This window comes from Rhododendron vialii, chromosome 7a (assembly GCF_030253575.1).
Source record: "Rhododendron vialii isolate Sample 1 chromosome 7a, ASM3025357v1".
NCBI classification, from domain to species: domain Eukaryota; kingdom Viridiplantae; phylum Streptophyta; class Magnoliopsida; order Ericales; family Ericaceae; genus Rhododendron; species Rhododendron vialii.
In genome coordinates, this window is record NC_080563.1 from 20,148,087 (window position 1) to 20,164,431 (window position 16,345).

Consider the following 16,345-nt stretch of genomic DNA (forward strand, 5'->3'; position numbering starts at 1 on the left):
TGTTCTAATAATATTACTTGTGTCTTGTGTTTGCCTATACTCACTCTCTCTCCCGATCCTAACCTACTTTGTGTTTATACCCATTTCGTGTCTGTCTAATTATATAAGATTTAAAAAGGGAGCTCCCTTATTGTATGTACCTTCCATTGTGAAGATATACACGTTTGAAAGGAGCTATTGGTATGAATATGATACATTGCCTAACAGAATTTCAAATCTAAAAAATATCTGAAAGATTCCTATTGGTTAATACATTCCATTATTTATGGTATCAATAATATTTTGAGTTCAAGGAAATGTTCACACTCGTTTTCTCATATTCTCTTTTCGATTAATGGAATTCAAATTCAAAACTTTCCATAATCAGATCTTTTCGTATTGACAAATAAGCCAACTCTTTTCTATATGCTTTTGCATTGACATAATAGTCTTTTTGCTCAATATAACTTTGTTCATGGAGTTTGTGGCAAAATGTTCGATCTGTTTTTTATTTTATTTTTTGGAGAGAAGCACAGTTCAACTCTTTCTACTCCGTCATTTTTGTATCAATTAGATTCTTTAACATGTAAAATTTAGTCATATGACGTATTGACATCTTCCAGTATTATTTTGTTTCTGTAGGAAATGATGGGATCAACAAGGCACTACAACAACAAAAAACATTTTTAGCAACAAAATCTTGCAACGAAATCCAAAATTCATCTCCAAATGATACCTTTTGGCAAGGAAATGGTATTCCGTTATCAAATGACACCTTTTTGCGAGAACACCCATATTTCGTCACCAAAAGATATCTATTGGCGACAAAATACCATTTCCGACGAAATATTCTATTTTGTCACCCAATGGTACGTTTTGGCCGTCACCGCTAGTGGCATTTGCCGTGAGAGAAAAAGGACGATACCATCCTCTCAAGTGTGCCGATGAAGGTGGGTGTCATCAACAAATTGAGGTCTGCCATTAGATCCTCTGTGTGCGCGCGCGCGCAAATCTCTATTAAGAAATCCAAAACGGATCAGAGATACAAGAATAACAAGACTACAAGGAAAAACCCACCTAAAGTCTACTACACTTGCAAGCACACCACAAGCAAACACAGAGACAAATCCTAGCCCAAAAAAATATCTCTGAACCCTAAGAATTACTAATGAAGACAGCAAGAGAGGCCGACTCATTTGTGCACAATTAAATTTTCAGCCAACATGTAGGGTTCGTTGATGGGATCTCTGATCATTATGCCCTTGTAATAACGCACTGGGTCATTCGCCTGAGAATGAGTCCAGGATCACAAGAACCGGCGCAAGGCCGGCCATGACAGAAATCAACCAAATAGACAGCGAACCGGTCCCATGGACTACTTTCCTTTTAGCACGCTGGCCGACAGGCTGGACGAACGGCAGAAAGGGAGTAATCTCCAGTCAAACCCTCGTCCAAAAATGGAGGTGATCTCCGCAACAAGCCCCTGCTGCCACAGCGAGCTCCAACCACCGACCACGCTAACCGATGCAACCAAACCAGGTCGGCAGGTTAAGCGCGGTCACGGCGACCGGTGACCAGCAGAAAGTCCATTCGTCAAACCCATCCAGAATACGCACCAGATCAGGAACAAAAAACGAAAAAATTAACCCACCACTGTGACGGTATGACCACACCAGATCCGGGGGAACCCGAAAGGCGAGCCCGAAATGGCACACAACTGGACTGGGAACCAGCCTGTAAAAGATGGAAAGACCGCCGGAAAAGAACCAAAACAAGACCAAAAACCCCTAAACCCAACCGCACAAAATATCCCTTGAAATGTCATGCAGTAGATTATTTGGTTGCTTGTAGTAGTAATCTAATAGGACATTAATTATCTCTCATCACGTGCTGATAAGAGTTTAGTACTGAGTACTTTGCTAGGGTAACGTCAGAGGCAATCAGGCGTTGCATTTGAAAATATCCCTAAAATCTCTCTTGATTAGTTCTAATTTAATTTGAAATTCGGTTAAGGAATACGTAATTGTTCCACAATCTATGTGCTTTACATATCTATATCTATATATATATATAGCAATAAGGCTAATTTTGGTGAACTACTCAATTTCAGAATGAAAACGTAACATGTGATGATGTCATGGATGGAAGCTTAAGTAGATGCTAAATTTAGGACCAATATTTAATTTATCCATGTATTGCATAATGAGTTAAGAATGTAGGTGACCTAAGTGAACAAACCAGCACTCCAAAAAGCAAGGATTAAAGAGACAGCAATCATATTCACCCACAGAAGAGCAGCAGTTTATTACATGGTTTAGAACAACTCACATTGTCCTTTGAACACAAACTAACAATTTCAAAGTGTTCAACCAACATGACCACATTATCATATCGCCATATTAATTGTTCCTCTTGTTAATATAGATACATCAAAACAATTGTGTGGGCTTCCAACTATATATGCCAAACACTCATAAAGAATACCGAGGGGAAAATAGCTCAAGAAAAAGGGAAACTTTACTTGAAGCCACCAAACTGGTATTGCTGGCCGCCAAGGTTTGAGAACATGTCATCACTGCCGGTTCCTGTTGATGAGGTAAACCCAGAAGATCGGCCAATACCAGACCCTGCACCCATAGCTCTACCCATGTAAAATGAAGTTGGGGGTCCCTTGTCCTTTTCATCTGATCCGTCGCTTAGTCCACCCACGATGCCAATGTCTGCTAGAGACACCTTCTTGGCTGCAATTAGGATTCCAATTACGAAGCAATCAAAACAATGTTGCATACATTAACTCTATCAATGGAAGTCAAATTTTAATACAGTCGGTTTGGATCATAAGATTAGTGCAGGCATTATGAAGTGAAAGGAAAGTATAACAAGATTACACATTATTTTTCCTTTCTTAGGTAAATCCCTCCATGAATACGTAATCCAAACAGTCCAAGGCACCAGATCACCGGTAGGATCACCCAGTTGAACAAAAAAAAACCAAGCTTCACAGAAGTATGTGATATAGTACAAGTGCTTCAGGAAAATTAAATGGTAACTATTTCATAGCTGGTCAAAACTCCTGAGAAGCAAAAGTTTGGAAGTTGGGGAAAAATGAGAATTTTCTATTGGTTTTAGCATCTAAAAGGGTGCTCAACCAAGGGTACTACTGGCCACTGAAACTTTTAAAATTCGACCATGGTAAGGTACTTAGAAGAAAAGAATAAGCTCAAAAGTAATGCTTTCCACTGTTTCCAGTACAGCAGTACTTCATGCAATCCAAAGGGGCATCTCCTACAGAACTCCTCAGGCAGACATCAACAGTGTTATTAACAGTACCCTAAGTTAAATCGCCGTTCAAAAAAACCCTAAGTTAAAATTTAAAGCACTTGAGTGAAAAAAACTAAGTCCAGCAGGGACAGACGACTGGAGGTCAGAGAAGGATAGAAAATCTAACCACAAAAAAACTCATGAAAAGAATTCTAATCACAGAGAATTTAAGTAACAAGCAACTCACAAACAAAAGAAAACATCCAACAAGGACAATAGAAACGGAAGGTACTTTAGTTTTGAAACAGCCAACTTACGAGCAGATATATTAAGATCAATCAATCCACGGCTCAGAGAATCCGACCATATTCCAGATTTCACTTGGAAACTATCCTTCTTGGGCGGAGGCTTAGATTCAGCCGAAGACTTTCCATTCAAGTTATTATCACTGCCTTCAGATTTTTTTGTGGCCTCTGCAGATGAAGCATCAGCATTAGAAGTGAATGCACCAAAAAGATCAGATCCATCAAAACTGTTCAGCGGAACCGCAGCAAAGGGATCAACTGCATTAGTATTTATTGGCTCAAATTTTGAAGAAGTCTTGTCAGTTTGCACTATCGGATCAGGAGTCGAAAAAAAGTCTACAGATGAAGAAACTGAGGGCGATGAGGCAGGTTTAGAAGCAAATAGATCAACCTTGGCCTGCACACATGGAGAGAATATAGTTAGTAATAAACAATTGAGAATGATTCGACGACGCTAGATTTCAATAGGACAAATCAAAGTATTGTTTCAAGTTTCTCAAGCAAAATTTTCCCCAACTTGTATCCAGTAAAGACCAAGCCATGGAGTTCAAATATCAGTCATCTAATACTAATAGTAATGTATCCAGCAAAACACACACACAGAGGCTAAAAGGAAGCACATCAAGTACTTGAGTATAACCAAAAATCTTTAGAAGCATAACTGCTCCTAGTAATAATTATATGAAGTCGATTATATAAGCAAAAAAATTCTGCTTCACACTTAAAAACTAGGGAAATAACAACCGCAAGGTCATTTTATCTTTGCACCACCCAAAAACCCAACAGCATGGCCAATGAGCTTTACCAGAGGACTGTGTTGCTGATCCAATTGAAACCAGACAAACTACGGGAAAAAACAATATACTTTGATCTATTTCCCTTGAAGAATTGTGGGAGAAAATGCCTTTGATATGGCCATGTATCAAAATGTTGTACAACAAGAGAGAATAAATGGAAAGAAATGTCAATTACTCCATCGGAAACGACGAACACAACTCAATTGCCTTGATCCTCTTTCGTAGCGTGCACTTACATGTGGTGTTCCTTGCGAAAATGCTAAAGAAAGGTGGTGAGGCGTTTGGCATAAGGTCCCCCCTCAAATTGACCTCTGTTGACAGTGTACATATTTTCACTCTGCTGACAATGTACACAACTCAAAAATATTTTGCCACCATAAGTGTCATAAGTGTGAATATGGTGGTAAAAATTGCAATTGCACTTGCATAGACTCCTCTATTTTGAAGTGCTTTCTAATTAATATTCTTATCTCTGAATCAGCTCTGGCACCATGCCTCCAGTTTTATGTCCTTTGGACTTCATTGACCCTATTTCTTCCCTGCCTGGCCCACAGCACAAAGCACATTGGCGTCCTCCACATTTAACCCTCCTTTAAGTTTTAATCACTTTTACCACTTCCAATTTGCTTATGAATACTACAGACTTGTTATGGTAGCGCAGAAAGAGACCAAGGGACAAGTGCTTCATATTCTAAGCGCAATTCTACTTCCAAATTGCTTATGAATACTAGAGACTTGTAATGGTAGCACAGTAGCAGACCAAGGGATAATTGTTTCCTATTTTAAATGAAACTGCAACATGTAGAACCAGGAAAAGTAGTTCTGTTACTTGAAATGCACTTGAGTAACCCACATCAAGTAGCAAAAGAAAGAAGAGGCCTTCACACCTCTTCTAAAAGCCCTGATGATCCCTGCCCTGAATCAACTTAACAGAGTTGCTATGCAACATGCTAAGAGTGTCCCCAATGGCATGGCCAAAACTAAAAGATTTCTAAAGTTAGCAATGTTGGTCCAAAATATGGCTCACAATGGTATAATCAAACTTGGCAAACCCCTTAACCAATAACCAAAACTAGCAACCTTTTCTCTTTGGATAACCAAATTTAATGGGGACCACACACACTCTCTTCCTCTCTCCTCCCATCACTATTAATGGACCCACCTACTTACATTTATTCCCAACTCTCTCTATTTTCTCTCTAATAAAAATGAGTTTTTGATTATGGACCATTGTGGGACTTCACATTATTAATCCTAGCAACCCTTGAAATGGATAACCAAAAGATAAGGCGGCAAGTTATGATTATCCAATTTTGGTTGTCATTGGAGATACCTTTAGTAGAAATAAGTTCTAAATACAAGCAATTTTGTCCACTGAGACAGTATGGCAATTTCAAACCAACAATGCATTGACATTTGGGTGAACTGTACTGGTAAGGTGCTTTATGCCTTTATCTTAATCTGAAATTTGGTTCACACCGATTCATAATGAAAATTAGCTTGATCGAGTGACTATTGTGCTCGCACAGATATATGAGGTGTATCCAACTTGGGAACTCCGAAATCCATTTTGATCCGGTGTTGAAACCCAATAGAGGCCTTTTACAAATCATAATTTCTTTCCAGTTTTATCTGTACTGTTTACACTTCTAAAAAACTTTTGCAAATTATCTCTCTACTACTTTACCTCCTTTCATAAACATACTCTTGACAACATTCTTTTTCATTTCTGAATCCAATTTTGCCATTATATGTAAACTGTGTAACTTACCCTTCAAAATAACTTTTGTTGCATCATCATCAATTAACTTCTGAGATTGTGTTCTCGACATTTAACAGTGCTCCCAATGTTTAAATTGCTGAATGATTGTGAAATGGTAACTTCATATCAAGTTTATATCAGCAATGACAGACATGTGCCCAGTCCTACTTGATTCATCTCAATGGCAACAGGTGAAAGATTGTAATGTCAAATGAGTTCACATATGTAGGGATTGGTGGCAAGGGTACAGGAAATAGAAAATCAAGAGGCAAACATCATACCAGAGCTACCTAAGGGATTAACTACTACTTGGAAAGACATCTGACCTGAGGCTCAGAATTTCCCCCGGCTTCTACATGCGGTGGTGCTGATACAAAAGTTGCATCAGCAAACAGATCAACTTCTGATACATTGCTGTTCCCAGTTGACGCTTTTTCGGGAACAGATGCTGGTGCATCCATGAGATCACCAACCAAACTTTGTCCAAACAGATCCTCTTGGTTAGATTTCCCTAAGGCGGATTCTGCGTAATGGAAAAGACACCAGTCTTACACAACAAAGTTTCAGTACATGGAATCATACACTTAATAAAGTTTCATATTCTACACAGTTCGAATCAATCACTAACATTTGCTTCATTTTGGCCGCAAGTTAAGATCAAGAAAAGTCGCAAACAGTTCTCTCCCCCCCAAAAAAAAGGAAGAAGAAGAGAAGAAACCAAAACAAGGACTAGTCAACTGAGAAAGAATGATCGCCTGTTTCAATATTTGTCTAGTACATCGGTTAGAATCCAGCAGCATCTATTTCATGTGAGGCCGGTCAAGTATGGTTGCATTCTTACTAATAACAGACTTAAGAAAAAATTCATCCTTCAACAGGTGCAGGGTGTATAGGCATAATATGTCCAAATCAAACTTTAGCAAATTATGAAGGTGAAACATGAGGACTTTTATTTTGCCATTTATGAGTCACTTAAAGATAACTATCAGAACAGATGCTACTGAAGAATACTTACCGCTACCGGAAGTTCCCCGAGGATCGAAATCATCAAAATCATCATCATCATTATTTGAATTTGCAATTGAGTTCTGTGCAGGAACTGAAGCATACTTATCAGAATCATTATTGGCTGTGGCTGGCCTTGATGCACCTGATGCTGAAGTATTTCCACCCTTGCTGGTGAACGAACATTCACCACATAAGCAAGTCAGCAAAAACGCACATATGCTTTTGGCACATAGCAAGTCAGCAAGTGTGCGATGGACAGTTGAAAGCCAGTTATGGAGCAAAGAAGGGGCTACCTAAGAGTGGATTGACAATTGACGTATACCTAAACTAAGCAAGCAAAAGGCATGAGCGGCAAGAGTCAAGTGCATGACCACCCAAGCGCAAGAACTTTGCCATGTCTATTAAATATGGATAGTCTATTAAATATAGATATAGTAGAAGAAGACAGACGATCTCTTGGTTGTCAATCACAGATCTAAATTGCATGCAAGTATGGATTACAGTGAAGTTAAAGAAGACAGAACGGCCTCACCGAGCAGGCGAGCACCTATGAGAAAAAACAATAAGATCAACATTTTTCCATGTATAAGGAAAGTAAAAGACAACATACACAAAAACAGTGGTGAGCAAACCAATGAGGGTGGCCACCCCGGACTTTTAAAAGCTCTCGCCTCTCACGTAGATGCTACCTACAATACCGGTAGCAATTAATCCCATACCGTGGGCCCCTCCTTCCTACTTATCCAAGACACCGTGTATGAACTTTTTTCATAAATTTATGCAAATATACTCAAGTTTGAAATTTGGATTATGCTTTCCATAATTGTCCTCCTTTGTCTTTTCCGCATCCCCTCATGTCACATATTAATCATCGTGATTACACGTTTCTACCCTCTTGTTTCAGGCTTTGTAACTCATTCACCTCTCAGCCATTTACAGCAGAGCTCTCAGGCCAATAATTGGTAACCACCTGTGGCTGGAAAAAAGAAAACACGGAAGAGGGAACCTGAAAGATTGGCAGGTGTTCTAAATTTGCACATAATTATTAATGTTTGTATTTAATATGCCCATTTCATGATAACTTGACATTTCAATACTTGAAATATGAAACATTGGATCTTTTAGTACAGGTCAATACTATTACTCGGTAAGAATGAAATTGCCAGAAACCTAGAACTTTGCTCTCAAATCCAGCCCCGAACTCCTACCCAGGATTCGGGGGTCTGCACCCGCACACAAAAAAAACAGATAAGAACCTTGCAGCCACTACTAGATAACAGAAGCAACCATATCAAGTTCACAAAACTGCCATACCGTGAAGACTCCTTCTTTGAGGTGTTTCGATGTGACTTGGCAGAAGTACTCTTCTCAGACTTTTCTTGACCAAATCGATCGTTGTCCGTGTAAGTATCCTTGAATGTTTCACTGTCTTTTGTACCATTAAAGCCTCCATACCTATCGCTATTTTGAAAGCTGCTGCTACCAGATGAGACTGAGCCTGATTTATATGTTATTCCAGTTGATGAAAGTCCAAAGTACCTACCAGAAATGACACGTGAACAATACCAAAAAAAAAAATGCTTAACTAAATCTGCATGATGGTGTGATTCCTGAAGCATTTACTTACTTCTCACGGTTTGCAGCAGCTTTGTTTCTCACTTCTTGTATCTTATCTTTATTATTCAAAAGAGACACAATAGTTTCAGCCTTCTTTCTCACATTAATCCCCATATCCTTCCCATTTGGCTCAACATACTCGAAACTTGCTAGTGACTACACCAATTGCAGGAAATGATTAGCAATCAAAATGTACAATAGAATCTAAACTACTTCAATCAGTGTAGCAAATTAATAGGAAGATAGAGCAACATCTAGTAGAGTCGTAGAATACATACTGAGATTTGAAAAGTGTGTTCAACTATGTCATCAACCGCACGTTCAGAGCCATTGCCCACCAAATACTCTATAACAGCCAATGACTGGCATAGAAATGATTTCAGATATTTAAGGAATCGAAAATGATATACAGGCCACAAAAGTTGTGATGCAGTGGAAGCTTGTTTCTGAGTTGTCTGCTATATACGTTCAATGGTATGGGAATAGCAAAAGTATTACCTTGTAGACATAGCGCCAATTCTTGCTAATTTCACCTAATCTTGTCCAGAGAACATTCATCACCATCTGACATTCAGAGCTGGAAGATATCTCAAAAGATCAGCTATGTCAAAGAAATGACACTGTTGAGAGGACTAAAAATGTCCATACAAAGAATAATTACAAAAATTTAGAAGTACAATTTTTTAGTGGCCTGCGCTATCTCTGCCAATGCCGAACCATGAGGACCCCAGGGTTCATCATCTGTTGCATCCAGCACCTGCATTAATGTTTAACACTTTGATTTGTTTCTTCTTTTCATTTTTAAAACTGATGATCAATGCACATAATATTTGTATCACAGATAATGCAGAGCCTTTTATACTTGCATGCTAACTTTGTTGCCAATACTCAAATCCCCCAAATCAAGAATAATTTTCACTATTTACAATTCAGTAATTATTGCCCGTGTGGATATGAAATCCTTTAATGATCCAGCAACACTACAAAGATCAAAAAGGAAGTTGTGTTACTTGACCACAAAAAGGTAGATATATCCATATAAAATGTTTGGACGAAAAAGAAATAGCCAGCACATTGTGCTAGTGGAGGACGCAAAAAAACTGCTACACTTGATCCAACAGTAAAATGAATCGAGCTTTGCAGTTAGCCGACGAAGCATATGAAGCTTGTAAAATACCATGCATTGCAAAACTAACTTATGGAACAAACATTGTTTCGTACTCCTGGATCAATTACCAACACAAAAACAATAACAAAAGCGGGTCCAAATATCTATCTCCAGCAATACAAAACCATAGTGTAAAATCAGATAATATGATAGCTTGAAGTTAGGAACTTAGCCATGCCTATGCATCAGTTATTCCATAAGCTGAAATGTTTAGTGGAGAATCTGGATTCAAACAGGCAGGGAGGATTCTAGAAGCCTTGGTGTAAGCTATTCTTGTTAGACTAGGTGTAACTTTGCTATAATAACTTTGGCACAAACTCAAAATTAGCTGCTGAAACATCACTAATAATTCATTAGCTGTCCACTTGGCCCATCTATTTTTTTCTTGTTCAGCAAAGGAACACATCAAATAGGATAAAAAGGGATGCTGCCCGCGGCCCATAATTCTTGTTGAAAACACATCCATTTAGGAGGGAAGAGAGTCTTCAATTTGTTTGAAGGTTGAATGGGTGCATTTGGAGAACAATGTCACATGAGTGGCATCTAATTAGGACCCGATATGAGTCTTATTGGTCATTGACATATCTGAACCACGTATTATCCACCTGGCACCATGTACACAATCATCAGAATAACAAACTAAATCAAATATTGCTTATGCTCCATTTGGTTGAAGGGATTCCAATATCTATCTTCGATTTCCGAACATAAGAGGATTAGATAACGGGACTCGTACACATGGGTTAGAGGTAGACCTAGAAGAGATGCAGTTTTTAGGATCCTCGTACAGCTACACTCAAAACGAAGAACTTCGCACCCCTCCTATTAAAGCTCCCAAACTCAATATTTGAAAAGTATACGTAAGCCATGGATTCTAAATATTTGAGCAATTTGCGTTTAATAATATCATCCAGCTCCTTCATTTCAAGCCCATCTTATCCAGATGGAACCTTGAAGACTCACGTTTCATCTAATAGTGTAAAACCCACATCACACTGTTTGAAAGTGTGAAGAACATTACCCAGCCATATCCAAACAAACGTAAATTCCCACCTATTTCCTAAAAGAAAAGCATATGTTATTTGAAAATTAAGCTGGTAATGGAAGTATTTTACCTTCTGTTCAATCTCGGGGACCTTCAAGACTTTCAAATTCACCTCCCTCTTTCTGCACCCCAGCGCATACATATCAATATACGAATACAATGAAATCAAAAGCAAGCATTGGTGAAACGATATATGCTTGTATAAACACATATATAAACATGCATTAGAGAGAGAGAGAGAGAATGAAGCTCACATTTCGCGGACCGTTTGGTCGATGACCTTCATGAAATCCATGGTTGGATCTGGAATAGAAACCTGAATTTCACAGATCAACGACGGGTAGTTCGATTTAGGGCACGATAGTAGATAGATCTGGAAGAATTGAAGCACCTTTTTTGTGTAAATGGAACGAATGAAACAAAATGTTGGGATCGAATATCCTCGGGATGATGAAGACGATGGACCGTAATCAAAAGGTTCCTTTTATTAGCATCTTTTTAATACTCGTATTATGAGAGAGAGAGAGAGAGAGAGAGAGAGAGAGAGGCTCGCGAAATGTGATATTTGGAGTAGATTTATCGCTACGCAGTTTCTTACTCCAAAAATCATTTGGGAAAGGAAAAAATAATTACATAAAGAATACTGTAGTACCATTTGGTGATTATCGTGTAGTAATTGTATGGTCACATAAATAAAATATTAATTGCCTAATTACAACACATCCCTCACTCGACAACGATGAGTCGTCGTTTTATATTTTTATATACATAATAATAATAATGAGTAATAACAGCAAGATACTACTACTGTATATGATAATTAGAATACTTGAACTGTTTAAGACATCTTAAATTAGTATTAAGTCGTGTATTTTATACTACTAGTATTTTCAATCACTTAGAGCATTCGCAATGGGTGTGTTATATTTATGTATCAAAATATTTGTTAAAGTATGTGTTAGAATAAAAAATGGGTCCTACAAGTGTGTGTTAACTTAAAAGTGTGTTAGTATATATATGAGTACCTCAATGGGTTAGTTAGGAATGTGTTAACTCTTTAAAATAATGTATCAAAACAATAGCTATAATAAAAACTTTTACAATAACTATATGTCACCAACGTCATTTTTTTGTAATGAAGGAAAGGCCAACGGCCATGTTCCTGCCACTCCACTTCCCATTTAAAAGAATTATGTTTAGAGCATGAAATCCCATTGCCTATTTTGCTTTATTATGACCTTTAATGTTCAACGCATATATAGAAAAACAATGAAAAAGGCAACGGTAAATCAAGCTACCAGTAAGTTTTCAAAAAAGAAAGTAGTGTGGGCATTTATGTTTTATGGTTGAAGTTTGAATTTATAGGGATAGGACCTACTTATTGTTTGTTAACTTCTTTGCTAAACTTAATAACCATACTAAGAGCATCCGCAACGGGAATAATCAAATTCAATAACCAAAATGTGTCACGTCAGCATTTGATTATCCATTTAGTTCATAATCAAACTTAACAAACTTTACCTCCACATTGGTTATTTTTGCATCCCTATAAAAAAAATCCCACAATACACAATGTGTAACACTCGTTTCGAGCATGCACGTGCATCACATATGACATTTAATTTTATGTTGCATAGGTCATACTAATTGTTATACGTGTTGTGTTATCGTTCACATATCATTCATAAATTGTTTAGCGATACATGATTAAATTTGAAGGTTTAATTAAGTTAATTAAAAAGGGATTGGTCTTGGTAGGGAGAATGAAGGGTTAAGATAAGTTTTGACCTTTTAGAACCCATACACCCAATCTCATGGGATAATTATTCCCTAAAAAAACCTTCTACCGTATTCTACATTATTCCACCCCTCCACTGCTTTCTTTTGTAGTATCACGTAGAGAGAGAGAGAGAGAGAGAGAGGAAGGAGAAGAGAAGAAGAAGAAGAAGAAGGAGAAGAAGAGGAGGAGGAGGAGGAGGAGGAATTGGGGAAAATCTAATTGAAGGTAAACCCTATTTTATATCTAATCTATATTTTGGGTTTTGATCAAACATGTTTATACCTGGATATTCTTGTAGTTTAAATCCTAATTGGTTCATGAGAGAATGGATTTTAACCTAGCAAATTCGCCCATCTTTGGGACATGTCTCAATTCTGTCAATTAGAGCTTGAACTTGACTGAATCTGTCCTGTTCTTAGCGAATTTTTCTCACAGACTTTCCGACCTTGTAATTTTCTGAAATTTTTACTGGAGATGGATATGCATGTCTAGTTTGTTGGGTAAAATTTTCAGAATTTATTTCGAAGAGGGGAAAAAGTTAAAAATCGCGCACCGAACTGCTGCTGTGAAATTCGTATTGCTGACTGCACTGACACAAGTTGGGAAAACAGTCATATCTCCTAGCTCGAGACTCGAAATCACATTCCGCTTGTTTTGCTAGAAATTAGACTCGTAGAGCTTTCCAACGATGCAACCCATGTGCCTTGGTTATGCCTGAGCAATAACAGATTTGCTGTTGAAGTTGACCTAAAATCTGTCTCTGCACCAGTTTTGGTATTATGATAAGTTATAGTCGCGAGGCCGTAGTAAGGTTACCCGAATTCCGTTTTTTTATGAATGACCTGTCGATTCGAAGAGGAAGAAGTTTACTTTTCAATGGTTAAAGTGTCATTCTTCAATTCACGATTATGTTTCGGATATGGTCAGAACCGTACATGTTGGTCATGGATTAAGCCTTATTCTTGGGAATTCTTGTACCAAATCTCATTGAATCATCTTTTGAGCATTGAAGCACATCATCCATTGTTTTATTGCATTGATCTCATGTAGTGTCATTCATATTTTAGGATCAAGGGACGAGTCTCCACCTCAAGGTTGAGAAGGAGGCGTTTCGCTTTTGTCTTTTGAATCTCTAAGGTGAGTGTGCTATTTCATTTAAGTGGCTAGCTAAAAATAAACTTATCATTTTTCTGCAAATGTTGGAAACTTTGACGGTAGTGATATGGATCAAGTTGCTTGAAACATGATTTATTTTAAGAGCATGCCATAGCTGTATTGTTCGTTGGAATTGTTTTCTTCTTGATGTACACAAGAATGGTATAAATTGTCTGTTTGCTGTACACAAACAGGGTATAAATTGTTGGAAGTACCCTGTTCACAGGGTCACGGTACCGTCATAACTCCTGGTTGCGAGGGAAGCAACCCTATGGTTTCTTGAAATATTGTGCTTATTTAATGGTTTGTGAAAACTAACTTGTTTCTTGCTAAATATGGTTAGAAGCATTACTCGATCCATGTTTGCTCGTGTAAATTGTTTTATGCTTTTTGCTTGAATGAAGTAGTAACACTCACAATCCTTTCAGGTAACTGAAGTAGAGTTTTGGTCCACTACTGGTCGAACAGGCTGTAGGAGTGGAGGCGAGGGTTGACTTGGTGTCCTTTTGGCATAGTACATTTTGTGATATCAATTTTTGGAGAGTTGTCGTACCTTATGTGGATGCAACTCATCTTGTAAAGTTCTCTTGTAAATTTTATTTTGGAAACCGGTTGTAATATACTTAGTTGACATTGTCTTGCGTTTATGTAATGAATTTCATTAAGGTTGATATTAAGCTTTCATTAAGACTGATTATGTTAATCCTTCTAGAGTGGGTCGTTTCACAATGCACCTATGTCCAATTGCAAACGAGTTTTAATCACACACCCGACCACACCAAATTATTCGTCTCGATGAGACGATTCTAATGTGGAGTGTTTTTTAGTATTTTAGTTTTGAGTTTGGTTATTGGGTTTGGTTATTGAGTTTTGGTTATTGGTAAAAGTTGTTAAATTTGGTTATGGAATGGATGGAATTTGATTATTTGCTAAAAGACTTGTAACTTTGCTTATTACAATGTGAGATGTTTTTTTAGCATTGTTGTTAAGTTTGCTTATCCATACTAATTTGCTTATTACAATGTGGATGCTCTAACACACTACTACATTTAGCACACTCTAGTACACTCTAACACACAAGCATTGTGGCACAAAAAATATAATTTTATTTGTTAAATCTTAACACACACAATTAACATACTAGTTAACAAACCCATTGCGGATGCTCCACTATTTTGCTAAACCCACTACTCATTCATTTATTATACTAGTATATTTTCTATGGGGTTATTGATCTACGAAATTTACAACATCCTCCCCAATATGTATATTTGTTCGATTTAACCCCATTTTACTGTTCTTTCGTTACAAAAAAAAAAAAACAATAGTAAATTATGTTGCCACTGATGGTTTTTTTTTTTTTTTTTTTTGAAGATGTCAATTTCATTCAACCCGAAGGCGAAGATTACATTGCAAAAAACAGGAGTGCACCAAACTACCTAATCCGGACCCTAGGACACCCTGCAAAGCAAATTAGCACGAGGTGCCGATATGAGAACCTCGTCCAGGACAGGGTAGAGAGATTTCAAACGAAATCCCAGCACAAACCATTACACAATAAAGAACAGACGTAATCGAAAACAACGAACAAAATACAGGCAAAAGAAAGGAGCTGCTCTTATGAGCAAGCCACACCGACCGCCGGCCGACAAAAACAGAAACCCATTTCAGCGAGGAGAAAACTCCGGGGAGCCTCCATGGCAAGCCTCCGCTGACACGCGAAGCTCCGGGCGCGAAAACCGAGGCAACGCCGGAAACCACTCTACAGGCCCAAGCAACCACGGCGACCGAAGACCAGACCTTCCAACACGCCCGATTTGTCGTCGACGACCCAGAAACAAAGGGAAACGCGGACAAACAACCCAATCCAGAGCTGCTACAAAAGACCCCCGTCACAGACAACACAGAGCGCTGTCGGAGAAGCCCCACAACACCACCGAATAGCCGCCGACCACAACAATCTTCAAATCCTTCCACCCATCGAAAGCCTACAAAACTTATTCCACCCACCACCCAAACCGTCGGACCTTGGGGAAACCCAGACCAACACAAGCCGTATCTAGAGGGACCTAGATCGGAAGATACCTGGACAGATAGCCGGTAAATGGAAAAAACAAAAAAAGGAAAGAAAACCCCAACCCAACTGCACACCTTATTACCTCGTCGACGATCCCGAGCAAGACAGATCTGGACCGCCATGTGGAACCAAGGACTGTGGGCCACCACCAATCACCGGACAAAGCCGCCGTAAGGGGGAACCACGCCGGTCCAAACAATAACGCATCCAAACTGAGAGCACAGAAAGCCAATCGACAGGAGACTACAAGGCAAGGAGGGCGGAGGAAATTAATATTTACCACCGATGGTTTAATACACTTAAAACAGTTAATAATAGGAAATTAATATTTACACTTTTTTTGCCTTTTAGCAAAAGAAATACATACACTTTCAACACTAAAAAACAAAAT

At 38.3% G+C, this 16,345-nt stretch overlaps 1 protein-coding gene across 4 annotated transcripts; it reads right to left on the bottom strand.

Annotated features, from left to right (window-relative positions):
• Positions 1 to 2,238: 2,238 nt before the first annotated feature.
• Positions 2,239 to 11,545, bottom strand: LOC131332286 (clathrin interactor EPSIN 1). 4 transcript variants are annotated; one of them, XM_058366423.1, is made up of 12 exons: positions 11,383 to 11,474; positions 11,197 to 11,250; positions 11,013 to 11,064; positions 9,407 to 9,486; positions 9,228 to 9,306; positions 9,008 to 9,091; positions 8,740 to 8,885; positions 8,427 to 8,651; positions 7,120 to 7,280; positions 6,431 to 6,627; positions 3,558 to 3,942; positions 2,239 to 2,720 (listed from the first exon to the last, which is right to left on the bottom strand). In XM_058366423.1, exons 2-12 carry the CDS (start codon positions 11,235 to 11,237, stop codon positions 2,497 to 2,499), a joined length of 1,674 nt encoding a protein of 557 aa, XP_058222406.1. In that variant the 5' UTR covers positions 11,238 to 11,250; positions 11,383 to 11,474; the 3' UTR covers positions 2,239 to 2,496. The 4 variants fall into 4 exon arrangements, with proteins under 4 accessions (XP_058222406.1, XP_058222405.1, XP_058222408.1 ...); XM_058366422.1 differs by having other exon boundaries at positions 11,197 to 11,545; XM_058366425.1 differs by having other exon boundaries at positions 7,126 to 7,280; positions 11,197 to 11,484.
• Positions 11,546 to 16,345: the final 4,800 nt, after the last annotated feature.